This window comes from Sturnus vulgaris, chromosome 3, assembly GCF_052056855.1.
Source record: "Sturnus vulgaris isolate bStuVul1 chromosome 3, bStuVul1.hap1, whole genome shotgun sequence".
Classification (NCBI taxonomy): domain Eukaryota; kingdom Metazoa; phylum Chordata; class Aves; order Passeriformes; family Sturnidae; genus Sturnus; species Sturnus vulgaris.
In genome coordinates this window covers 72,264,334-72,291,342 of record NC_142245.1, presented here as the reverse complement: position 1 = coordinate 72,291,342, position 27,009 = coordinate 72,264,334, and the positions used below count along the sequence as shown (strand labels likewise).

At 37.5% G+C, this 27,009-nt stretch overlaps 1 protein-coding gene across 1 annotated transcript in view; it reads right to left on the bottom strand.

Annotated features, from left to right (window-relative positions):
• The window catches only part of PREP (prolyl endopeptidase), an 86,272-nt gene that overhangs the window by 54,220 nt on the left and 5,043 nt on the right, over nt 1–27,009 (bottom strand). Inside the window, exons 3-7 of the mRNA XM_014880414.2 lie at nt 24,173–24,306; nt 21,490–21,620; nt 17,829–18,038; nt 16,490–16,611; nt 7,705–7,810 (exon numbers count right to left, since the gene is read on the bottom strand). Coding sequence (XP_014735900.1) covers nt 7,705–7,810; nt 16,490–16,611; nt 17,829–18,038; nt 21,490–21,620; nt 24,173–24,306 — 703 coding nt within the window. The remainder of the gene's footprint in view (nt 1–7,704; nt 7,811–16,489; nt 16,612–17,828; nt 18,039–21,489; nt 21,621–24,172; nt 24,307–27,009) is intronic.

The following is a 27,009-nucleotide window of genomic DNA, read 5'->3' as shown; positions in this document are numbered from 1 at the left end:
GGGCTCTGCCCAGAGCTCTGAGTCAGTAACTCACAAAACAGTCCTATAGTGCTCACAAGAGGATCCTGATTTTTTTCATTAGGCTTCCTAGCTGCTACAACAATACAAAAGAAAAAGGTCAATATTAAGGACAACTTCAACAAGACCAATAAGCCATGTCATGCTGGTCTAAGTTCACAGCCAAGGGTGATTATATAGCTTTCATTTATTTCTTATTGCACACTAACAGATTGCTGCTAAATTCCTTCTTCACAGCACCAAATCACAAATTCAAAAGAGTAAACAGTCAAGGCTGACAATCTAATCCAAAAGAAGCAATCTCATTTCTCAAGAAAAGGAAAAACAAAATTATTACCAGGCACAGAAGCATGAAGAGATATGCTACATAAAAAAGCACACTATTTTTGTGGTTTGGTTGGGTTTTTTGGGGTTTTTGTTTGTTTGTTTGGTGGGGGGGTTTCTTGTTGGTGTTTAGTTTTTTTGGTTGGTTGGGTTTTTTAGTTTTGGGGGTTTTTTTTGGTAAGGTGTAAAACAAGGTTTTCTAATAAATAATTGCTTGATTACTGCTGTTTGGCTACTATGAGGCATTTTCAGGTATACCAAGAACAGTTAAGCAAAGTAATTAATGAGAGAAGTTTTCTTGTTTGACTTGTTTCTTGTTCAACAAACAAGCAAACCTGAATGCTGTCTCTCTTGTGGAAGACAAGTTTGATAAAATAGCTACCAAAAATGTGCCTTACAGTGCTCAGCTACTGGGCCAATACATGTTTTTTTTAATAAATACTTAGCATTAGATCACTTTTAAATGTTTGTTACAGGAGTCAAGAGTTGAAAAGCCTACTAGCAACTTAGCAAGATAAGTAGGGAAATTTGGAGTGTTGAATGAGGGAATAACCTTCTGGCCATGAACTCACAGTGCTGTCCTTCCTGACCCAACAGGCACTGCACTCCTGGTACTGATTCAAAAAGCAAGGTTTAATCTTATCAATTGGCTGACAGTGGTCAAATCCGGATAAGAATTCCATAATTTTGTCTTTCTAAACCTCACCCCACAAGGAACTAAAGAGGCAAGCACAAAGGGAAGAGCTCTCATGTCCACAGTTACTTGAAAGAGACTACAGCAAGAGAGTTACCCCAAAAGCTTAAAGACCAGCCAGCAGTCTTCTCCCAGGATTGTCTTGCCACAATACTGTGAATTATGACCAGAGGTCTTGAGAAATGGAGTATTTGTAAAACACTGTTATGAGACAAAAATATTTTAAAAAGTGTGTTTGACTAAGTTGCAAACATAAAATTCTAATCAGTAAACCTGGCCACTTCTAACACAAAGAGTTTTGTAACAAAAACGATGCCACAAACAGGGTTAATCTGGTTTCACAGATTCACAAGAGGCCTATGGTGGTAGGGAAGGAAGGGAAACAATATCTCTCCAAATCTCTTATCTTTTCAGACTAATTTAAAATCTCCATTAAAATGAAGCTATAACGTATTTGTCACAGGCTACTTACCACAGTGATTTTCTATTCTAAAGAGGAGCATTCTTGGCACAAGTAGCTCGAAATGGCCTGCTTAAAAACCTAGCAAACAACCTGAACATTTGAAAAGGAAAATTCCGTATACAGTATACAGAAAATTCTGTATACAGGAAAAGGTCTCTATAGAGTAGAAACCCTGCAAAGGGGGGAAGGAAAGCATGAAGAACATTTTAGCTAATCTGGGAGGCAGAAAAGATGCTCAGATGCTCCCTGTACTGCTCATGGAAAGAAACAGAAACGCTGCAGTGTAGATTATCTTCTGAGGAAAACAATCTGACAAGGAATATCACAGGAGACTGCACTGTAAATTTGATTAATCTACAGCTGTTAACAAAAATATCATGACATATAGTAAAGGTGGAAGATCTATCAACACACTATTTTCAGATATAGAACTAGACAAGTTAAATCCCTGTAAGTTTCCTGAACATTTAGAAATAGTCTACTCTCATTTATTATATGTGATCTCCATTCAGAGACTAAGATGATTTCCAATTCAACACAGGGCAAGTTAACATCCACTGAATCACATCCTGAGAAATACACAAGCAATCAATGAATGCACAGAACACAACTTCCTTCAGTATAACAAAACTAATATAATGTTCCTCTTGCAGAGAGTCTTTGATGATATCATTATCACCTCACTTATTATTTAAAGGCAGTATATGCAAAAAGAAGCAACAACTCACGCTGTGCAGGAAAGTAATGAAATGCATTAAATCAAGATTATTAAAGCAATAATTACATGGCAAATATCAGACGAATCATGTTTCATGAAAAGATAACTTGTGAGAAAGTTAAACCAGAGGCTTTCTTGTCATCAAATTTACTTTAGATTGTTAGCAAAATAATTCTGTTCTGTTTCTTGATGATTCTTGTGGAACAATCTGGATCTTCCCCTTCAGTGTCTTGGATTGAAAAGGTGTAAATTTACTTTTTTATTTGTATTGTCTAGACACAGCAAAAATGGGATAGACAAGTAATTGAGCATAAATATGGAAGAAGTTCACAATTTAGGAAGGCAAAAAAATGGTTGTATAGCTTTGTTTTTTCAACTGAATGAGCTTATCTGGTTGGATTAATCTTTTCAGAACAGCCACAAATTGTTCAATTTAATTTGAAATTTAAAAAAGAAATATTTTCTTGGTATAGAAACATGCCATATAAGTAAGAGTAAAAACGGAAGATTACACATTCCTTTCACCTACTGGGGAAAGAGATATCTGAGCTCCTGTAAGCTTGTTATGGGCTATATTGTGTTGCTTGATGATTCCCACAGTAGCTGACTCATCCCTGAATTCACAGCCATCTTCCAAGTTCTATCAGGCAGATATTTATTAAGCATTTTCTATTTCCACACATGAAACGTACGGTTTAATTTTGCACTCCTGTTTCTTCTTTCTTTTCCCAAGATGGATACCCCCTTTTTCACTCTGCTTCCCCACTCTACCCTGCAAATTTAAGCAACATAATGCAACCAGCTACTGTGCTCTTTGAGGGAAAAGGTCTTTTTGTCTCTCAGACACAAAATGAACTTTTATTCTGAACAAGAAGGTCTCCTAACTTTTAGGTAAAAATATTTTTTAAAAATTGTGCCACATTTCTAATCTACAGTAAGTTAGAAACAAATCCCATATATGAGCTCGCCAACCTTAATTCTAACAACCCTTGAGTACAGCACATTTACTATTTCTAAGCTATGACTTTACAATAGAGATAAATTTAGAAGTATGAGAGATTTGTTGACACCAGACTTGAAATATTTCATGAGTATATAATTTCATATGTCCAGATGTGTGCTGAAGTAGACTAGTTCAGCTAAATCAAACAAATCCCCAAAAGTGAAAATAATGAAAAACTGTATCAATAAAGCCTATATATGAAAGAGAATACTTAAATTTTTATTTGATCATATGAAATCTGCCACATACCAACCGCTATATATCCAGTGGAATATTGTCCGATTGCATGAAGTTTTCAAAATTTTTTTAAGTCCTCAGTGAAATGAGTAAAATTATAAAAACAATCACTATTTCTAAATAAACTGTACAACATACTATCAAAAGGATACAAACTATGAATCATATAATGAAAACACAAATGACTTTCACTGAATCCAAGGGTATCAACCTAGAAACCACAATACTGCTATTCAGTACAAGAAGAGCTACTAACAGGTAACTAGCCTACAAAATGCCTATGACAGGAATAGTCATGATCCCTTCATAGCTGAGAGAAGTCCTAATCTTTGTTTTGCTCCATTTAAACACGAGAAATCAGGTCTGCCTATTCATCCTTGCTGCTACAGCCAGGATATTGCTGCAGAATGAGAGTCAGTACATTGAGCACAGAAGCTTCTACAACCATAGCATGACTTTAGTCCATAAATACACACGTGTGAGTTTATCTTGACCTGATGCTCAAACAGGACTTAAATTCCAATGTATCTCAAAGAAGGATACTTCTATAACTTCCTTCCTAAAGGACAGGTCCAAACACTGGAAATGACAAAAGGAACATGAATGTAAGAGGTCTATTACAGAAGGACGGAAAAAAAAGAGGGGGAAAGAACAACCTAAGTACAAAATTGCTAAAGGATTGTTTGCAATACCAGTTGTGTCCCTTCAGTTCTGAGGTACATTCCATATATTAGGTCCTGTCTCTTGTTTATTAGCTCTTTTACATTTTTCTCTTCATTACAAAACCATAGTCCTGTCTCTTGACAGAAACTTTCCTTGGTCAATCGATTTCAACAATCCAGGAGGTAGTTTAGTCAGTATCACCTTAATAAGGTGTTAAAAACATAAGTAACTAAGAATTCAATTGTCATTTTCAGCTTTCAGTTGCAAATTTAGACTTATTTGAACCTCTGTCTTCAGCAAGCATCTCCAGGATGCAAAAGCATTCTGACTGGAATAATCTCCAATGTTATTTCACTTCTTCTTTACAGTTACTAAATTGAAGCTTCACTGTCAAATCACTCTGTCCTTTAAGCAGCATCTATATCAGACATGCTATCTGCTAGATCCTAGGCTACCTATATTATCATCCATTTTCTTTCATTTTTCAATTTCCCTCAATCCCTCTTTGCCAGTCAGTACAACTTCTGAAATAACTAATATTCACTCAAATAGTCCTGCAAGTAGTTCTCTTTTTTTCTAACACCTTCTTCACAAACATCTGTGTCTTAATCAGGTAATTTTCTCTCTTCCCTCAACTTGGTACTTTTTTCAGATTTCCTGCTTAAATTTTTTCAAAATTGTTATCACATACCCTACTCAGCCAACAGCCCATTCAAAGAAATGGGTTTACAAATTTAAAACCAAACAGAATTACTCCACTTGTCCACCCTATAGGTCCTTTAAATCATACACCTCCCTATCAGTCAATATTATTTGCCTATGATATTCCAGGGCATTTTCCCTGTTATAGCTGTTAAGACTTCATTTCAACTCTGAGAAGGCACTTGTCTAACACACTATGAATTGCTCTATGGCACTTCTGGGAAAAATCAGAATAGAAAGCAGGTTGTTTAAGGAGCTCTAGAGAAATGTAACTCTGCTCATAACTGCTCCTGCTAATCCACAGATGGGTTCTGAAACTTCATTATCTCAGGTCATCACAACCTCCCGGTGATAACAAAACCCTGCTGAACACCATAATGATCCAAGTAAACACATGTGCAGGAAGAGAGCATCTTAAAAGTCCTCTTTTAAGTGAGTACAACACATAGACAGGCTTGTATGCAACAAAGAGACACAAGTCTCCGAACACTGGAAATAGTGGAACCTAGTGGTGTATCGATTTGTAAAAAGTCATTCAACATTCTAACTCAATTTATATTAAGATTCAGCATAAACAGAGTGCCATCCAAGAATTCACACAGGAAAGAGCTGTTATGAATATCAAAGTTGGAAGACAAATCTTCATTGACTTTCATATTTCTGAAAATCCACAGGGGAAAGAACTTTGACTGAAAGTGGTTCAAGTATAAGATGATAAAAATTTCTTCCAAAGCCTTCTCCACATCTCAGGTATCTGAGTGAGTCTTCAAGGTATAACAAGATTAATTTATGCCACAAGCTTATGTTCTCACCTCTGCCTGGCCAACGGATTTCCCACACATTCTTGTGAGGGTTGGACCACTGGGACTCCTGCTTTTTCATTACAACTGATTGCATTTGGGAGCCAACGCTTCCAACAGCAAAGTGGGATTAAGCATGTCTTATTTCCATAGAAAGCAGGCTGCAAATAAGGAACAGGAGACATTAATCCATATACATCCAAGAGAAAAACCAATTCAAGGTTACTGTTGATGCACTGCTGTCCACTGGATTAAGCAAGGCAAAAGGATCCTTGCAGGTTAGACAAGCAAGCAGAGCTTTAAACAAGAAAAAAAGAGGAGAAAGCAATTCCTCAACAAATAAAGGAAGAAGTGGATGGGGTAGGCAAGTCAAGGGCCTGGGTGGTAAGAATGAAAGAGGCACAGCAATCAACAAAACAGAGCTGAAGTGGAGTCTCTCCAAGCATATAAAGAAGGAAGTGCCTGCAGAACAGCCTCACAGAGAAAGCTCTCAAACCTGTAGCGAGGAATTAGCACACTTGGGTGTCTGCCTGAACTGTCTCTACACTGATGCACACAACATGGGAACAAAGGACGAGGAGTTACAAGCCTGTGTGTAGTTTCTGGACTATAATCTCATTGGGATAATGGAGACTTGGTGGGATAGCTCACAGGACTGCCATGCTACCATAGAAAGATCAAGGTTGTTTAGTAAGGACAGGCTGGCAAGGTGAGGAGGTGAATTGTCTTTTATGTGAAAGATCAGCTGGAATTTGTGGAGCTCTGCCTTGGGACAGTTCAGGAGATGGTCAATAGCTCATAGGTTAAGATTAACACGCAGACCAGCATGGGTACTACTGTAGTGGTATATACTACGTGTTATAGAGCACGTAGTAGTAGTCTACTGTATGTAGTAGTTAGTACATGCTATGGACTTCCTAATTAGGAAGAAGTAGATGATGCTTTCTTCAGACAACTGGAAGACTCATTCACAGGCCATACCCCTTACAGTGGGAATTCTAGCTACTGTGATGTCTTCTCTGTGGAAGGACAATGTAATCTAGGGCTCAAGCAATCTAGAATTCTACAGTGCCTTGATGATAACTTCCCACGGTGATCATGAAGCCAAAGAAATAAAGGTGCCCTGCCTGGCCCAGTACATACAAATAACTGGCTGTGTACGTGGAAGTTGCTGGCAGCCTTGGCAGAAGTTTGGTTGTAGACAAGTCAGTAGTAGTGTCACCTCTTTAGTCTGAAATATTCTTTTAATAAACAAGAGAACAAGTTTCTTGAGATCCAATATTCAACAAAGAGCTACTGCAGTATTTATTCTGTTTCTGAAGTTTCTGAAGAGAGAAGCTGCAAGAATCAAAAAAGCTAAGTTGTGTTCTATGCAAAACACATGTAGAAGAATACTTTTCAACAATCCAATACTCTGGAAATACAAAACTACCAATCATTAAACCAGCCAACTAAAACAGCGTAAAGTATGGTGTAAAGTACTTTCAGCTTACATCATACTTTGTGGCTACAAAGCCTAATACACAAAAGCCAAAGTCTACTCCAACTAGAGGGCAAGGAAGGAGCACTTCATGAAAGAGCATTTGAAATATGAGTTGATACTGTAACAACAATGGTGCTACCAAATAACACTGGAGGATTTCCTAGTACTATATGTAGAAAAAAAGTGTTATTTATAAGTCAGTCACTTTTTGGAAAAAAAGTGCTGTCAGCGCTTGAAGGGAGATATGTGAAATATTTAAAATACAAGAAAAAAAGTTTAAACATGTAACAATATGAGTGGTGTAGAATGAAATCGAACATACATTGGTATGACCACTTATACTACACCAACTTCTACTTGTGACCTTTTAAACAAACTACTGAAAGAAGAATAGTTTTTCATCTGCTGATACATAATAAAAAACGCTAAACTGCTAGCAGTGCTTATTTTATCTAATTTCTGCATTAAGGTGGCTAAGCAATACATGTATTTGAATATATATATGTATTTAAATACACGTATGATTTTTCATTCAAACATAAGTTATTTCAAATCTTATATTGTATTAAAAGGAAGCAAACTTACAAAGCAACACATACCTGATATACCCTGAGACTCCTTCTGTAGGTCACAGTACCACAGCCTGTTCACTGGATCACAGCCTTCTCTGACAGACAGCAAGACATATCGACCATCATCCGACACCTGTAAGAAGTTACAGAAAATCAAAGACAATTCCCCCTCTGGAAAAAAAGAAATCCAACTTGAAAAGTGAGTTCTCACACGCAGAAAAATATAGTGCTGCTGTTAAATGAATAAGCTACAACCACATTATAAATTATCTGATGATGCTTTTTGGTTTGCTCTTGTACATGCATGTACACACACAACAGAATTGCTGGAATGGTGCTGGCTAGTACAGAAAGTTATCAATTAATCCTTCTTTCTACTCAGGCTTTGCAAACATACTACATTTCCTGACAAAGCTTTTGAAAGTGCAAATCCAACCAGGAAAGGCAGAACAAGAAGTCATCAACTTAGTCTCCCTCTCCTGACTGAGCTGTTTTGAGCATATTCCAAAATTACCAAATTTTGATGTTTTATTAACAGAGCTGATAGAGAAGGCTGTTTACTGTCCGAATTCTTATGTGACCATATCTAATGGAAATTTAAACCCCCAGTCACAAAATACGAATCTGGGTTCTGGAAATTTTCCACTTGGCACTATACACAGCTTCAAAACAATTCTTATATTGTAATTACTTCTTAGGTGTATTTCAGTTTATATTTGTAACATTCATTTTGCAAAATATCTGTAGAATGAGTTGCACAAAAAAGATTTCAGAAGAATTAGGTTATAATTATACTGCTATTTCAACAGATCCCCAGTTTTAAAGACACGAGAAAGGGACCTAGTTGAACAGAAAAAAATTTCAGGGTATGAAAGTTAACAAAAAAACCCCAACAACCAAACATTCCTTGAAACAAAAACAATGCTCAAATGAGTATTTCCAAATTGCATTTCTACAGGCATTTTGTTAAAAGCTAATTATACCAGAAAAAAAGTCCATACGGCCAAAAGCTCACAAGGCAAATAGAAAAGAACACCGAAGATTCCTACTGTAGCCAAAAAACATTCCATTATATGAAACAGCAAATACATCTTTAACAAGGCAGCCTGAAAAATTGAGGTATTTTGTCTTCTCCTTCCTAGAAACAAGTATATCCAGAAATGGAAACCAAGATTAGGTGATCCTTCTTGAAGATACATCTTCAGTGGTTTTAGGTAAGCAATAATTTCAGGTGTAAATTTTAATTAAGAAAATGATTGCAATATGCTGCTTAAACATCTGTCCATACTTGTGAAAGCACCAAGTTCCTTTCAATCCCTCACCAAGTGAAAAAGCATAATAAATAATTTTAGGTTATATATAAAAATACAGATTTCAGTTAAACTCAAGATTATGACACACAAAACTCTTTTAGTCATGGTCAGAACTCACATAAATTTATTCTTTGATTCTCTGAGTAAAACAGTTAAGGGAAGTCTAATAACTTTACCCAAGAAAGAACAGAGATGTGCAAATTTCTGATGCTGTTGCAAGGGCAATTCAGAATCTCTGATGACAGAGAATCTGAGTACATCTAATTCTTCCTTCCATATTCCCAGCTGGACTAGTTAAGAGTTGACAGCAGTTTGTGTTTAATTTTAAGAACTCCCAAAGCATCTTGCTGGTGGGATACCAATTATATGTGTTTCTATCACTAAAGCTATTCTTATACCAGTGAGTTGTACAACCCAAAGGAATTTGACAGAAACAGGACAATATGGTTGACTGCAGCATGCTAAACTGTTCAGTATTATACAGCAGATTTAGACATCCACATTGCAAAGTTACAGTCTGATGAGGAATCCCAGCAGCAATATTAACTTATGCAGTCTCCACCTCCAGCTCTTCGTACTGCTATAGCTGGTTGTGTTCATATAAGTTCATTCCCCATGTTATGCCAGTACAAGCATCTACTATTTGTGAAGTAAACCAGTTTAGGGAACTGATCCAATTGAAAAAATGGCTTGTTAAACAAAAACAACAACAACACCACCCCCCCCCAAAAAAAACCACCAAAAAACCCAACCAAACCAAAAAAAACCCCAAAAAACCCAAAAAATCAACCAAACAAAAAAAATTAAACCTCCAAGAAATAGAAAAGATGAAAGAATCCAGAGAAAAAAAACACCTAAACAAAACAAAGAATCCAGGAGGGGAAGGAGAAAGAAAAAGGAAAAATACTTAAACAATCCACAATAAAAAGAATAAAAGAAGCCCCTCTGCCAGATTAGTATCTCAATCAGTTCACTGTTCAGTCGCACAAATGGCCAAGCTAACACACAGCACCAAACAGCTGGAAACATGAGTAACGGGGGCAGAGATTGCTCAAGGCAGCTCAGATTGCAGCACTGATGAATGTGTAATCGCAGCCCAAAAGCCACTGACCCTACACTGTAAACAGACAAGAGTTTGTGTTTCAGGATGGCAAAAGGAAATAGGATTTACCAACTATCATTTGGATGATTATTACACTTCTATATCATCTCCATGGGCTGAGCTGCAATCTCTGCTCTTGGCTCACAAATTTATGAACTGAAATTTCATACTAGTACCTCACCCGAATCTCAGAATGTGCTCATGGCTCAGTATAAGGGGGACAGCTGCAATGTCAGACCTGGTCTCCCACACTTAAGATGAAAAGGAAACATATCTCAAGAATTTCTGAGAGAGATCTGGAATGCCAGTCAGTGCACATTTCTCTCATTAAAATAATTATTATCATTTCAAACAACACCCACTGGTAAAAGGCAAGCAGGCTATAAAGTAATTGCCCCTCTTAAAACAATATTTAGTATCTGTCAAAACAGAACAGAAGAAATCCTGTAGCCTTTCAACTGGAGCTTTTAAAAACCTCCAATATAACAATGATTTTACTGGCATAACACAGCACTAATCCCTAACTCAGCACTAGTAAAGGAAGGATTATTTCAAAGAGCTGATGTTGGTAACAGATTTCAGGCTTCACTACTACTGCCATTCAGTCAGTTAGCAATTTTGAATTTGTTAGATCTATAATTTCTTAAATATTTGTTGTGACCATCATTACATCATACAAACATACACAGCAGTATCACTAAGGCAGCTCTACTCCTAAGTACTATTTTTATTTAGTCTTTCAAGCATCAAAACCTTTAAATCCTCCTTTACAGTAGAGTTTTGGTTTATAGTGGAGTGTTTTCTCTGGATTGTTTTTGCCTAGTGAATTGGTTCCAATGTTACCTGTTCTCCATTTTGATGAACAGTAACCACTGCCAAGATAAACATTAAGAGAAGAAGCAGTTTACCTGTAAGTTCAATATATCAATGAACACCGAAATAAAAATTTTTTTTAAGTCTAATCAGTTAAAAGAATCTTCTAACCACTCAAATCTCATCTTTTGTTACAAAATACAATTAATTCATTATACAAGCCATATAAGGGAACAGCAAAGGGTTATGAGATCCACAGCAAAAAAAAAGTGAAATACTTTGTCTAGCAGCAGCAGCAGCAGATTTCAGACCAAAAATTCATACATAATTGAACAAACAACAACAAAAAAGAATGAACACAAGAAAGTTGTTGGGTTTTTAGACTTCCTGGCTTTATGTATCACTCAACTAAAATGTCAATATGAGAGATATTAGAGTGCTCTACTTTCAAGTTATGTGCATACCAACAGTGAATATTAATGCAAGTTCTGTGAACACTACCTGGACAGTTACAACTGCCAGATGCAGGATAAGGAAGAGCTCTCTATATTTAGTTCACAAATAGGGGCCCTTAGAGTACGTCGTATTCTGTTAAGGCAACTATATATACACATCATTCCTTTATAGATAATAAATTAGAAGTTTTACTACCTTTGTCCTCTTCTATTATCAAGGTGGAGAAAACCTAATCACTGTGTAATTTGTTTCTGTGTAACAAGGTACTAAAAATAAAATAAATAAAATTCAGTTTTAGATCCTATGCCCATATTGAGAAAAAGATAAACTCTCTTCTTAACTGCAGTCATTAACACCATGGTAATCTACAACCTGCATCTGCAGTTATTTCACAAACTACCGCTCTTCATGCACGGCTGCCCTTTGCATATGAAACTGAGCAATTGTCATTGCTATCTAATACATTTCCAATGAAGCACAGCAAATGAATCTAGCACAAAAAAAACCCTAAAAAAATCAAAGTTCACAAAAATCACAGACAGAATCAAAGCTTTCCAAAAGGTCAAATTACTAACTGTAATGTATCCAGCCATGAAAGATCAGATCATACAGAAAAAGAAAGATGTGTGGCAATAAAGATGCAACCATGCAATGCATGACTAGAACTAAAACCTCATTGCGTCAATAAGCTGGATTTTAACAGCACTACAATTTTCACTATATGCCATGGATGTAACAGCTTAAAACTACCCAGAGTGAAGGAATAGATGTTTTTAAAAGTCTTATTTAAGAATGTACCCAGTCATCACAATAAAACAGATTTACGACAGCAGTTACTGCCTTAACTTTAGATATATGCTGCACAGATTTTTAAATAACACCACTGACCCTGGATATGACTCCACCAAGAAGAATTTACATGCAAGAAACCTTTCACTTCCTGCAGAAATTACCTCTTTTGTTATTTATGAGTATTTTTAAGCTTTCTATTGGGTGAACAAAGGAAAATATTAAGCACAAAAATCCACAAAGCATGTGGGTTCTTACAGAAAAATAAATTATTGAAACAATTTTGCTGCAAAATTTGCTGAAACATTTGGCAAGTAAAGGCTGTCTGAACAGCCTCAAGTGTTCTACTATCACAGATGTGCACATGCACCTGTGCCACAAAGATCTGCCTGCATGAGGACAAAGAACCCCCACAGCAGTCTCCTAACCTTTCAAATTCCACTTCTATTATCTCACTTTTTACTAGAAAAATCCAAGCTATTTTATTTCCCTTTTGTAAAGGGTTGTGGGCTTTTTATGGGGGTTGTGGAATGTGTTACTGGTTTGTTGTTTTTTTAATGAAGGGAACATAAAGCTATGTTCTGATATTATCTTTGCAGAAGAGTCACTGAAGCTTGCAAATTGCTCCTATCACATTTTATGTTCTCACAGTCTTCTGAGACATTGAGATTGGGGCACAAACTCTCTTCCACAAAGCAACCTCTTGGGACTGTCTGCACAATCCAAGCCACCTGAAGCTGCCACTCTCAGGCTGTAAAGGTGATGGTTTGTTTTCTGTTTGCAGAGTACTGGTTTCAGAATCAGTCAGATTTCAGAAGCCCTAATGATGTGTGATCACAGGAACGCATAATTTCAGGATGAGGTTCAACAAAATCCTCTTCCTAAGGGGAAGGCCTGCATTCTAAGGCACAGGCCTGACACTTTATGCAGGACATGGACATGGCTATATGCAAACATGCTGATGTCTCCTATCTACCCACTCCCCAGGTTAGAAAACTTGCTCTGGGTATTAATTCAAATCTCTTATTCCAGCTGAGATTTTATTCTTGGACTTTAGACAGAATGTGCTGGTATAAAGAGCACTTCTATTCTGACCATTATCCTTTTGAGCCACTGCTAAACTTTGGGGTTGAAGGAGCCCTACCAAAGCCAGAGAACAGGGATTTTGACCTTAGATCATTGTGCTTACGATTATCACAATTCCAACAGAACAGCAGGCAGCCTTGTTCTGAAGAGGAACACAGCAATATGTACATATATATTTACATAAATTCTCTTTCCTAAGTCTAGCACTGAATAAAATCAGTAGTCTTCTGGGGTGACAAACATCACACAGTTTTTACTGTGGCTTTCAACTTGTTTTTGAGCAATGAAAGCATCTGGAACTTGGCTATGTAAGAGATTACCAGCTCCCACAGTCCCATGTGCAGCCACAATTACCTGCTTCTTTCTTACCAGTAAAATTCTCTGGGCCTACTGCCAGGGCTGTAGGAAAATAATCATACTAGACTTCTATTCAAGATTCGTCCTTGACTAAGACAGTGTAAGAAAAATAGAAAAATTCTTACAGCCCTGTTTTACCCAGCAGTGGGTCTCATTTGAGTGAACTGATAATGTTTTCAGCCTTTCCCCTCCATGCTGCTCACTCTTCCCCTGTGGATGCTTCTACATTGGTGCAGTGAAAACATTACAGTCAGCACACATCTGGCACAGACTACTCCTCTGTGCTCTGAATTTCATGTGCAAGATCATCTCCCTGGTATAGAACCACAGATGTTAACTGACAGATCTAAATATAAAATCAAGAATTAAAAAAAAAATTGTCAATTCAGACACAGTGCACAGTGTTTGTTAGAAAACATGAAAAATTATACTTTTACTTTACTGCTGGCTGAACTGGGATAGGAGGGTTCCCCTCACCCACTCCTTTCTGTCCTGTTTAATTTCCTGCTGGTACCACAGGGACTTCTTGCACTACCAACTGTGAAAGACTGTTATATAACTTATTGTTTAACTTTGAGAATAACAGTGTCTGTGAAAGAGAGATATGCTCAGTCAGTCTGGAGAAGAAGCAAAGAATATGCCACTTAAACAGAGAAGCATGGGAAGCTCCTGCTCTCCCAGAGTACCTATGACATTGCCAAGGTTTTAAACATCTTCATACCAGACTGCCCTCTGCTGGGCTGTTATTCAATTAAATTCTATCCCTGCGCTTCACAGCTCTCCCATCATTGTACAAACTGCTCCAGAAATGCATATGCTTTTTCTAGATTAATGAAAAGATTTGATCGCCTCTTTTTCAAAACCTACATATCTGACTAACAATAAACAGATTTTTCCCTCACAAACAGTTCAAGTGAAGAGCTGGAAATACATCTATATTTCTCTGCCAACACCATTTTCAGCACCACAGATTTTGTTTAAATCAAGCATACTTGGGGCTGGTGTTGAATGTATAATAAGGAACAGAACTCTGAAGCTGTTTGCTTGCATATTGTCTTGTAAATATATTAAGCTGACAAAATTTTATACAATCCTCTTCTGTCTTATGAATGACCTAGTTTCCTATCTCCAGTGAGAATAGGAACACACCACTCTGACTCCCTACAGTGCACCTGAGATTATTTTTTCTGAAGCGTCATGGCAACATTATTAATTTTGCAGTCTCTGAAGAATCTCCCTGTAAGGTGCTTTTCACTTGCAAGCAAAGTATTTCTCTTCCTTGACCTTGGTTGCAAGACCTGCAAATTCTGTTCAAACCTAAGTATGAAAGTTCAACTCTCCCCAGCCATAGAGAAAGGCTTGGTACTTAAGACTAGAACACTCACACCACAATTCAACTGTTTTCACTGAAGCTTGTGTAAAACATAATGTCTCTAGCTCATGAAACTAGCAAAGCTGGTAAAATAAAAGTATTTTTTATTTATCTGACAGGAATGCACAAAAGCATGCATTTTATAACATGTTGAGCTGTGCAAAGTTGTATTTTAAAATCTATAGCAGCATCTTAGCACCAAGGAAGTACATTCAGCACAGCACCAAACAGCCATATAATTTGATTTTGACTAATGGTATTTTATTTTTTCCCCCCATTACTTTGTGGTCTTCCACTTTCTCAAACACTTAGAAACACTGACCAGAAAACTTGTTGGAATGGCCTGAAAAGAAGATTTTTAACCCATCGCACAAGGATGAAACCACATTTTGCAACTGTACTGTTTTGGTTTGGGTTTTGTTGGTTTTTTTTTAATTTCAGAATATTTTTCTCCTGATGATTAAAAGAACCTTTGTTTTCCGGCAGCCTACAGTAAAGACACCCCCAACATTTTCCTGGGTGAATGCGTTGAAAAGTGACACAAACTGATGACCACATTTTTCAAAAGAGGTTCCTGCAGAGAAAAGTATTTGCAGGAACTTAGTACCCCAAACCAGGCTAAAAACACTTCATGTTCGTCGAAAGTGTCAGACAAAAAAGAAACCAATATAGAAACAAAATGTACTGATCAAATATAGGAGGCAGGAGAGTACAGAGTATTACAAGTATTCATCTATAGGAAAAACATAGGTTCCCTGATAAATGGAATAATCATCACTACATTCCAGCAGTACTTCAAAACAGTGCCCTCAACTGCACATTACTAAATCTGATATGGGGAATAAAACACATTAATTACAAAAGGTTTACCGGGACTTTGCATGACATAGAAGTAGTTCAACAAAATAAGCTCAGGAAAAAATCAATTCCATTTCCAATAACACAGTCTGTACCACATGTGTGCTGATAAAACTTGTAGGGAAACTTAGAGTTAGCTTATTATACAGAGAGTATAAACAGATTTTGACCTGTATATATCAATTCCTCAATTAAACAGAACAGATGCATTTATTTTTCAGGGAATACGTTGCAAAATCAAATATAACCAAATAAATACACGGCAGCCAATATCCAGACATGCTGACTATCAGAATAAGCTTTTTGTCCAGGAAGTAGATGCTGGGGCTAAACACTAACCAAGAAGAAACAAGAACAGTGACATATTGTCCATCAAATGATCTTCTCAGTCTTGGAATGTGTATCAGGCAGAATGACCTCAGTGAAGAAAACGGGTTTATGATTGTGTCATTGCAGACTAGAGGAGTGATTTAAAGAAAATTAGTCAGTCTTATGTTCAGGAATTCTTAATCAGTGATTCTTAGTTCAACTGCCAACTCTACAACACTAATAAAAAGTGTTCTTTTAACAAAATGTTTTCATTGAACAAAATTAATATCCACTATCAGTTGTTAGAATCTGAAAAAGAGAGCATAATAATGATAAGGTGCAGGAGATTTACCATACCTCAGCTCCACCCATCCATTTTGGTTCATCAGGAAATTCAGCACATAGGATATCTTCTGACTGGTTAGTTCCTAATACATGATAATGCAGCTTTTGATGTAGATTAGTGGAGGTCTCAGTGCCTAGTGAAATGCAGATATTTAAACCAGTCAGTTTTCAAAGAAATGCAACAATCATATGAAATGCTTAGAAACCTCTGTATCCCCTTGTATATAAAAGTGAAATTCAGAAGAGAGAACTAGGAAAGTTTCCAAACTACAATCTTTCCTCTCCAAACAAACACCTCCTACAAAACAAGATAAAATTTCATGCTGGAAACCTGTGTGAACAGTAACCCTTTCTTTTTATTGTTGATAATACCTTCTTCAAATTTGAAGATTTATCATTTCAAGTTTTGCTTTCTAGAATTAAGACAAGCAAAGTGAAGAAAAACAAGAATCTCTGTCATCCTCTAATGACATTTTTATTTCCATTTTACCCGGAGCAACTAAGGGGAGATTTACTGCTAATTAACATTCCTAGAAACCTTCATACTTCCATTTGTTGAAAATATAAAAGCGATGCACTTTAAAGCACTGCATGAGGTGCCACTTAAATTATTTTCTTTTAAATTTCATCCTTGCAACATCTTCCAATACTTTAGCTTTTGAACTACAAACAGGAGGTAAAAAAATCTCAACAAAACAAGGTTGGTATCTATGTTGCAAGTCTGGCAAAATTAGAGCCTTCAAAAGCAAATACAGAGGCAAAATTCAGGCGCTCTCCAGTTTAACAAAGAGCACATCTTCACGAAAAACTTTCAATAGCTCTGCCTTATAATAAAAGCTGGTAAATTCCTTCCCCACTGATGCTCCTCTGCAATTTATTCCACTTTGTGTGGTGCTCTTTGAATTTTGCTATCATAAACATTTAATTTTCCTTTGCTGTGAACCACACATGAATTAATCTGGTGGAACAACAAAAGTCTTATGCCTCACACTGCTAGTCATCAGGTCAGTCTCCTAAAGCAGTTTGTCTATGCCCACACAAATGCATAAGGGGAAAGATCTAAGTAAGCTGCCATCAGACATCAAATTCTAGCCAACACCACCAACATGGAACCTAAGTAAATCATCCCAGAGAAAAAGGAGCAGCAAACTTTCAAGAGAAAAAGAGGTGCAGGCAGACAAGAAATGACTCACACTAACTGAACATAGGCTTTGGCCATACAAGCCATAATTTGTTCTCTAATTGCACAACCAGTACAGCAATATAGATTTGTAGAGTTAATTGTTGCACCAATTCACTGCAAAAGTGATTTTGCTTCCACATAGCATGCAATTAGAATGGTCATACCTACCATCACTCTTCCCATCTTGTTTCGGGTAGCAGTTATAGAACATGCCTTTTCCATCATGGGTCCATGCCATGCAACTGAATTTAACTCTCTCCAGTGTATCTGGGAGATCCTCAGGACCTTCTACTTTCATAAACTTGATAGTAATCCAATCAGAGCCACTAGAACTCAGGCCATATGCAAAGTATTCACCATCTTCACTGAATGCATAACCTAGGAAATTGGAAACAAACAAAATGAAGCGAGATTAAATTGGGATACTAGTCAATGGAAAGGTTCACCAAACACTAAGAGAAGGTTTATTTTCTAAAAAGTAGTGCAAGACACTACATCTGCTGCCATTTGGGATTCACAGAACTTTTCCAATATCTGTGGACTTCACAATTAATTCACAGATCCAAGTTTAGGCACAGATACTCTGTAAGTGTATCCATGTTCAGTAACATAATTTATGCCCAAAATCTGAATTATTGTTTGAATCATATTTCTTCTACTGCCCTGAGCTTGGCAGGAAGTGATAGAAAATGAAAACGAACACAGGTAGAGAACCTGAGTGAAATTTTAAGACAGAAACAGTACCAAAGAAGCTAATAGAGATGCAAGCTAAGTATCCTGAAATAGTGTAAATATCACTTAAAAAACTAAGTCACTGAAAACTAGACCCTTTAAACCCTTGAAAACTGAAGTAACTGGAAGACTCTGCCACTAGCATGCAAATGGTTAATTACCAGTACTCTCAGCTAAGACCTGTGATATATATTTCACTTGATCCAAACAGTGAGGAATAAATAGCTTCCATTAGAATTGATAAAGATCAAATTCATTCTTGTAAATCAAGTCAGGTGAAGAGACTGAATTATCATAGGCCTGTACAGACCTGAAAGTCTACCAAAAAATGACCCAAGAAAAAATTGCATTTCATAGACACGATAGTTTTGAGAGGCACCACTGAGCCACACCAATATATTCTCTCCCATAATAATATAAGGGTGGCCATTCTGATTCAGAACACAATTCCACCTACCTGTTCTCAGGAGAACCTACACAAGTAAGAACGATCATAAAATCATGGAATGGTTTGGGTTGGAAGGGATCTTAAAGATCATCTAGTTCCTACCCTCCTGCTGTAGACAGGGACATCTTCCACTAGATAAAGATTGCTAAAAGCTCTGTCCAACCTGGCCTTGAACACTTTCAGGGATGGGGCATCCACAGCTTCTCTAGGCAACCTGTTCCAGTGCCTCAACATCTTCACAGCAAATAATTTTTTCTTAGTATCTAATCTAAACCTATTCTCTTTCAGTTTAAAACCATTCCCCCTTGTCTTACCACTACATTTTACACTTGTAAAAAGTCCCTCTCCAGCTTTCTTGTAGGCCCCTTTTAGGTACAGGAAAGCTATAGGGTCATCCCACAGCTTTCTCTTTTTCAGGCTGAATAATCTCAACTCTCAGCCCTTCATAGTCATAGGTGAGGTGCTCCAGCCCCTCTAATCTTTTAATGGCCCCCCTCTGGACTCTCTCCAGCAGGTCCATGTCCTTCCTACAATGGGGGCCCAGATTTGGATGCAGTACTCCAGGCAGAGTCTCACACGACTCCAGTGGAGGGGCAGAATCTTGTCCCTTGCCCTGCTGGCCACGCTGCTTTGGATGCAGTCCAGGATTAAATCAGCTTTCTAGGCTGCAAGCTCACACTGCTGGCTCATGTCCAGCCTCTCATCCACCAAGATCCCCAAGACCTTGTTAGCAAGGATGCTCTCAATCTCTTCATTCCCCAACCTGTGTTGATATTGCACAATGCAAGCAAAAGAACAAAATGCAGAAATAAATGCAAGAACAATGCAAGCACATGTAATATTTGCCTCAAATATTATCACCTCCAACCATTTTTAGTTTAGCAGTCTCCTTTTCCATGCAGGAGTTGGCTAATACTCCTGAATGCTTCCCTCATCCTTGATTATGTCCACCTTGCCTTTTTCCACCACCATCATCCACTGGTAGCAGGTTCTACAGATCTATATATTGCAGCATGAAGCACCACCGTGTGGTTCAGTGGGACCTGACTCCCACTGTTTTCATTTGATAATCCATCATTCGTGTAATAAAAAATGACTAATCAACTCTTATTCCTTCTGTCCATCCTATTGCATGCCACAAATGATTCTGCAGATCTCTAATATCTTTGCTAAATTGTCCCTCTTCCAAGCTGATTAATCCAGGCACACTCAGGTTTTCCTTTGATTATTCCTACTGCCCTCCTCCAATCTGTATTTCAGAGTCCCTTTTGAGCTGAGGAGACTGGGACTTGATTTAGTGTTCAATGGTACAGTATAAACTCCTGGGTTGCTAATGTAATGGTGTCTCCTGTTTCGTTCTCTATTTCATAGAATCACAGAATCATTAAGGCTGGAAAAGAGGTCCAAGATCATGGAGTTCAACCTTTGACCTATCACCACCTTGTCAACTAAATCTCAGCATTGAGTGCCACACTGAGTTGTTTTTTGAGCACTTCCAGGGAGAAATTTCTTCCTGATGAATAAATTGGTACTTGTTTGGCTTCTACCAACAACCAAGTCGACATTTTCATGGAATCATGTATTACACTCCAAGCACTGTTCCCAAGAGGTCACAGTGAGCTCAAGAGTTCATCCGTTCCTCCATAAATGAGGTTAGGATTGTTTGTTCCCTGTGCATCACTTAATTTATCTGCACAGAGACTTCTACCTGTTAATTTTTTGCCCACTTATTATTATTATTAAGGTCTTTCTGCAACTCTTCAGTCATTCTTCAGCCAAGCGTAACTTTGTATTGCCACCGAACTCTGCTACCTCACTGCTCACTCCTTTTTCTAGTACGTTCAGCATATGAACACTGCAAATCCTAGCACAGTCCCTGACAGGGCTTTACTGGTGATTTCCACTTGACAGCCCATCAGTTCTTCCTTTCCCTGTCCTTAAATCAATTATTAATCAACACCAGGAGTTTTACCTTTTGTTACACAGCTGTTGGTTTTCTACGTGCATTTGGAAGGAGACTATGCCATAAGACTTCCAGAAATACACAGATTATATGAATGCTATATGCACAGATTAAGCAAGACCTCTCCATAGAAAAAGCCATATTGATTCTTTTCAACTAGGTCATTTTTAGAGGAACATTCACTAATTCCAGCCTCTACTTTTATTAACTGTCCTTGAACAGTCTTAGAGGACTTATTAAGTCCAAGAGTCTGCTTCTACAAATGAGCAACTAGGGAGTGCGAAAATGGACAGCTAAGAGAAGTTACAGCCCTAGTGAACATAAATAATTTTGTGATCATGAGGTTAATGCCATGTTCCTTCATAGTCTCTTACTTTAACTTGTTGGCTTGTTTTAAAGATGCAAAATACAATTTTAAGAGAACCAATCAATATAAATACATAAACTCTTTTCCCTTGCTAAGGACAGCCTCAAGAGCTGCTTGTATTTCACTGGAAACCTGTTAGGAGTTGTGCAAAAAGCATTGGAAAACTGAACCAAGTTAATTGTGGATACAATGTAGATTTAGAAGTGTTCTTCTGAAACATCCTATAAATCCACATGGGGCTATTGTAATTACTTTGATTAAATTTTCAACTTCTGCTGAAGATTGAGACTTACTCAGCAGGAACTGCTGTTTCACTAACCTCGTAAGGCCACAGTGCCATCATCAGAAAGCTTATTTGGATCAAGGAAAACTTTGGCTTCGGCATCCAAGGAGTCTTGTACATATAAAACTCGCTGATTCTGGAGCCCTGTATTGTAGAAGTGAAAATACCTAAAAGAAGACAAGAGGGAAAAATTAAGTAGGAAGAACTCTGATTTTCAGTTAGGTAAGCACAAAAAACTTGTATGAGGTTGTCATGAAGCAAATAAAAGATGAATAGGTTAGGGAAACACCAGTTTCACAGCAGAGTAGGAGTCATGGGTAGGATGCATCCAAAATATCCTTTAAAAATAAAAGCTGCATTTGCCACAGTACATTTCAAAGAATGCTAAGTATACTATAAACTGCACATAGCTGTCTATGTTAAACATCTCTGGCAGCTGCAGCATGTCTCTGTTACAAGTACTGGCACAGGTTCCCATCCCTTATGTTCTCAGCTTTGTCATTCATACAGCTGCTTTCAATCTATACTGGGTGACAGACTTATGTTCAAATCAAATAGAACCAAAACTGTTTCAATGTCCCTACAAATGCGTGTTTGAAAAAGTTGTAGGAACAGACACTTACAGAGTTGTCTTTAGTGAGTGATACTCTTCACGTCCTAAGACACTACAGAACTCAAAGAAATTAACACTCATATTCATAGAACTTTACTACACAAACAAACCACTTAAAAATTCCAGACAGCAGCTTCACCTGGGGGAACAGGGAAATTTTCGAAGCAACATTCAAGTCTAAAAATAAGTTCATATATTCCCTATTCATATTTGGGTACAAACACGGGAACTTGGTATAGCCAGAAGGGGAAAATATACTCACAAAGGCCTGGTTAACAATATCAGCTAGTAATTTGCTTAAGTAATGACAAAACAGTAATGTTCAGCAAGTGCAAAACTGAAAGATTAAAAGAAATAGAATAAAAAGAAAAGTAATTTTCTATTTGATCAGGCATGTTCTTGCCAATTTCACCTCTGCAAGACTGGGCAACAAGCTGGGAAGCAAAGGTCAAGCAGTGAGACAGACATAGCACCTCCCTAGACACCCTTCCTTTCTGCAGACTCTACAGAACAACTCTTCACACACTGTCCTTTAGCATCTATTCTTCATCAGAAAACAAGAGTATTTAAACATAAGAATTTCTAAGTGTCATCAGAAGTTCAGAAAATTCTTCAAATAGTTCCTTATGCCACACCTTACTTAGTGATATTTAACTTAGTAGAGACCTCTTGATTGCCTCAAACATCACAACATAGGGCTTCTCTGTATTATATTTGAACTGCTCTGATTTAAATCCAGAACATGCCAAGAAATAGAGTATCACTCAGAAAGACTAAAAAGACATCTATTAAAGTCGAAGTAAAGTGTCATAAATTACAAGCACATTAAGCTTCTGGCACAAATGTTCTTTCTGGAGGACAGTCAGCTGCATCAAATTAAGAATTTGTATCTCTTAGCAGAGACTTTATTTATCACTGCCATGAGCACTTCTGCAACATTAAGCCTTAATAGCACTGAAGGTAACAACACGCAGACATGTTTGCACTGCACAGGGAAAATGGGTCAGAGACTCCAGAGCAGTCACTGACCAGACCTGGTCACCTGCTATATCTGCATGAGCATCACATACAAACTAACAAGCTTTGCCTAACTGACTCAATAAGGCTTACCTTCCCAGATGCAGCACTGTCCTAAACAGCTCCTCTGCTTCTGCGCTTAAACCTCACACCTCTGTACACTGACATGTTGTGCCACATCCATGACAATTAAAATCCACATTAAATCCATCAACAGCTTGGGTTCATTACCCGCCATATACTTTCACCAAACCTCACTCCATACAGAATTTCCCTCCCTTAGTAGTAAGTATCAGTGCCTTTCCCACAGCACAGATCACTAAAACAAATCCCTCTCAAATGCCTCTTAAGGCAACAAGACATCCTCTTTCTCATCATCTGTGGATCATGGTGAACACATACATGGCATATCTAGGTGCTCATTCAGCAAGCATCAAACAATTGAAAATATTGAAAAAGATTATCTGTGTTTCCTGTGATTAAGAGTGGCTGGTTGTTTGCACTATCTCTTTTTCAACTGCTAAAACTATCTTTAGATGTAATTAAGTCCCTTTACTCCCTTTCTCTAGAAGCTTGCTAGTGTTTCTAAGAGAGGTCACATTAAAGTCAGTAGCAGCTGCAGTCTCCAGACCGCAGGCAAGACACAGAAATACCATCTCTTCACCTAGCCACAGAATTAAAACAGGCATACAAGTAGGTTAGGCATTGGAATATAGCAGGATTTCTTTGTTCCTAAAAAAACAGATCTTTTTCCATCAGTTGCTTTAAGTCCTCCAAATGATTTTTCCCACGCACCCTGCAGTTGCAGGAACAGTTTTTCACAAGGGAATTCCTACTGCTTTTCATTGGCTATCACTAAACAAAAAAAGCCTACAACAACAGGAGAAGGTAATATGATTAGAAACTGGAGAGAGTGAAGCACCTTGTGCTCTGCATCACACAACCACATGTTAACATTGGCTTAGTTTTCTTACTTCCCAACTATAAAGAAATAAATACAAATATAATTTATAATTTATTTTCCTAATTAGTAGTTGCTTCTAACTTGCTTCACATTCATCACCACCTCCAAAGACATTCCGCACATACCTTTTTCCTTTCTTGAAGTGGCAGCTGTACTTAGGATAATCATAGAGTTCAGTCATTCGTTCCTTGAACAGTCCTCTGACAGGACACTGCTCAAGAAAGGGTACTGTGAGCTTGTTCTGAGCCTCCACAAACGCCTGAAAGAAAACAACCAAAAAAATATAAACTCAAGCAGAAACACCTATTTTCTACAGAAAACATTTTCAGAAGCAATGCATCACAGACATCTTTCCCCCATATAGATTATGCAGTGTCACACATGAAGAATCCTACATGGTTATTCGCATTATGCCACGATTCTTTAATAAGACTCAACTTATATCTTGAATAATGACTCTCCAGGGCATACACTGGGGTAACCAGCCAAAAGACATGACAGTCCTGCCTTTCCCCTTAAAAAAAAAAACCCAAAACCCAAAACAAAACCCCAACAACGAAAGAAACCTTAAACAAAAAACCCAAACAAAGACATAAAAAAACCCCAAAAACTAAAGTAACAACCTCCAAAGGCACACCATGCTTTTAAAAACTCTCATATTTGCCTAAATGACAAATACTGTCCACAGACTGCATTATTATTTCAGGAGCTGGGAACAGTTTTAAGATGGCACAAAATGTCACGTACATCATCTATTCATATTAACATAACACACAGAATCAGTCCCAGCCAGTATTTCATTAGAAGCCCAAAGTACTGTTCACAGATCAGTTCTTAGGAAAAAAATACTAATCTCTGAAAACTCTGAGTCTGGTTTCTTTAAAACACTCCAGCTCCCGTCACAAACACTTAAAGAGAGTGATCAAAACCATTACCACTCCAGCTGTTTGTTGCATGCATGGAAAACCTGGTGCTCTGCTAGTGATTCATAATGCCTATTTACAGCATGGTACATTAACATAAAATTAATACCTAAGCACCTTAAGGTGAACCACAGCTGCTAATAAGAAGGAGGTAGGACAGGACACTGTGTGTGGCTGTAATTCACAATCAAATATCGCAGTGGTAGCTGTAGTGTCACCCTCGGACTCCAGCCTCTTACCTCCAGCACTAAATCCTGTCCACTCATTTCTTGCTTACACAGGGCTCTTTCCCAGAGGGTTTGAAAGAGCCTATTGTTTCTACCTATCCTGAATCTGCCACAGAGCAATCAGAACAACACATTGTAACATCTGAGTTACACTTCATTGTAGGGCATGATCCACAGGAACAGCAAGCAGGGCTACAATCCACATTGTACAACTTGTGCTTCACAGATCTCCAGAAAAACCAGCGCCTGTACAGGCAGAGTACCAGAGTACCCGGCAAACACTCGCCTGCTGCTATCAGTGTTTAGTCACGTATTAATTCTTCAGGTGAAGAATTAATATGTGCACAGCACATCCCAGTGGTAGGTCATGCAGCCTCCACATTTTATCACTATAACCGTCCCCCCATCACATGGTAAAAGAACTTAATCAAATCTACCCAAGAATTATGTGTATCTGAATTGGTTTTCTCTAAATGGAAACACATGAATTTTTAAGACCACATACACAAAAATATGGACTGAGCATCCTACACAAATAAACTAACTTTTCCCAGTCCTGTGACATTTTCAGAGAAACGATAGCTTATAAAAACATATGTAAGAACATCCACTGTACTGGACAGCCAACAGCACTTTCCAGTTAAATGTAGGGAACAGAAACTGGCACACATCTTTGTTTCATCCATCAATAACATGATGAAAATGACAACATTGTTGCAAAGGCATACTGGAACTGTGTGTCATCCACTTTTAACTGCAGACACATCTTACCACATCTGCTTTCATTAGTGATATTCAAAGATGAAACACATACTTTTCCTGACAAGCATTTGCTGCCCAAAAGCATGCTTACAGACTAATTACTACACTCACAACTGTATCACTCATAATTTTGCTTTTACAGGAACTTAATATATTTTTCTAATTTCCAATTAGTATGCACCAAAGATTCCAAGATTATTTGTAAAAGGAATGCCACAGCTATATGAAAAATAAGCAAGAAATTACAGATCTTACAAAGAGTTTTATGGAGAAGAATACAGTCCAGTTGGACAATTTTCTGTTTCCACACTTTGGAGCATGAGGTTGCACTCATGTTTAAAAAGCAATACATAATTGAAATATTGGGCTAGATAAAGTACAGGAACATATGTCAGCAGAAACTCCTACAGTAAACAACTCTATCCACCATGCTGAGCTAAACAGATGCCACCCAGGCTACAGGGCTAACAGAAACTGTACACTTTCATGAACCTAAAGAAAAAGATTTTTATTGCACCTGTAGATTTCTGCATTTGACAATCATAAGCCTTGAACCAGGACAGACTTTGCTAGCAGCAACAGAATAAGGGTCCAAGTAAGGCAACTTCTTATGGCTTTCTTGGAAAATAAAGTAATTTGAAAAGCAAAACAATTTCTAAAGCATTGTACTAAGAGTAGATATGGTCTACTTAAGGCTGAAGTGTCTGGCCATTAAGTAGGCCAATTGTTATTCTAAAACAGTAGTCAAATAGTCAAAGTAAACTTCATCTAAGAAACCCATGACACAAATTCTTTTTAACCATGCTTTTTTACAACCTATCACCTTCCTACATTCTACTAAGCTATTCTATCAAGATTATTATTCCACTGACAGTATACTTTCCAAGAAAAAGCCTCAGAATAGAAACTGTTTTAACATGACCAGCCTTTATTATTACTCTGCAAAGTATTTACAGTTCAAATATATATATATGTATATTCAGTCAAGAGTAGTTCAGTGCAACTCCTACAAGAGAGCACATACCTTTCTTAAGTATTACAAAAAAGAAA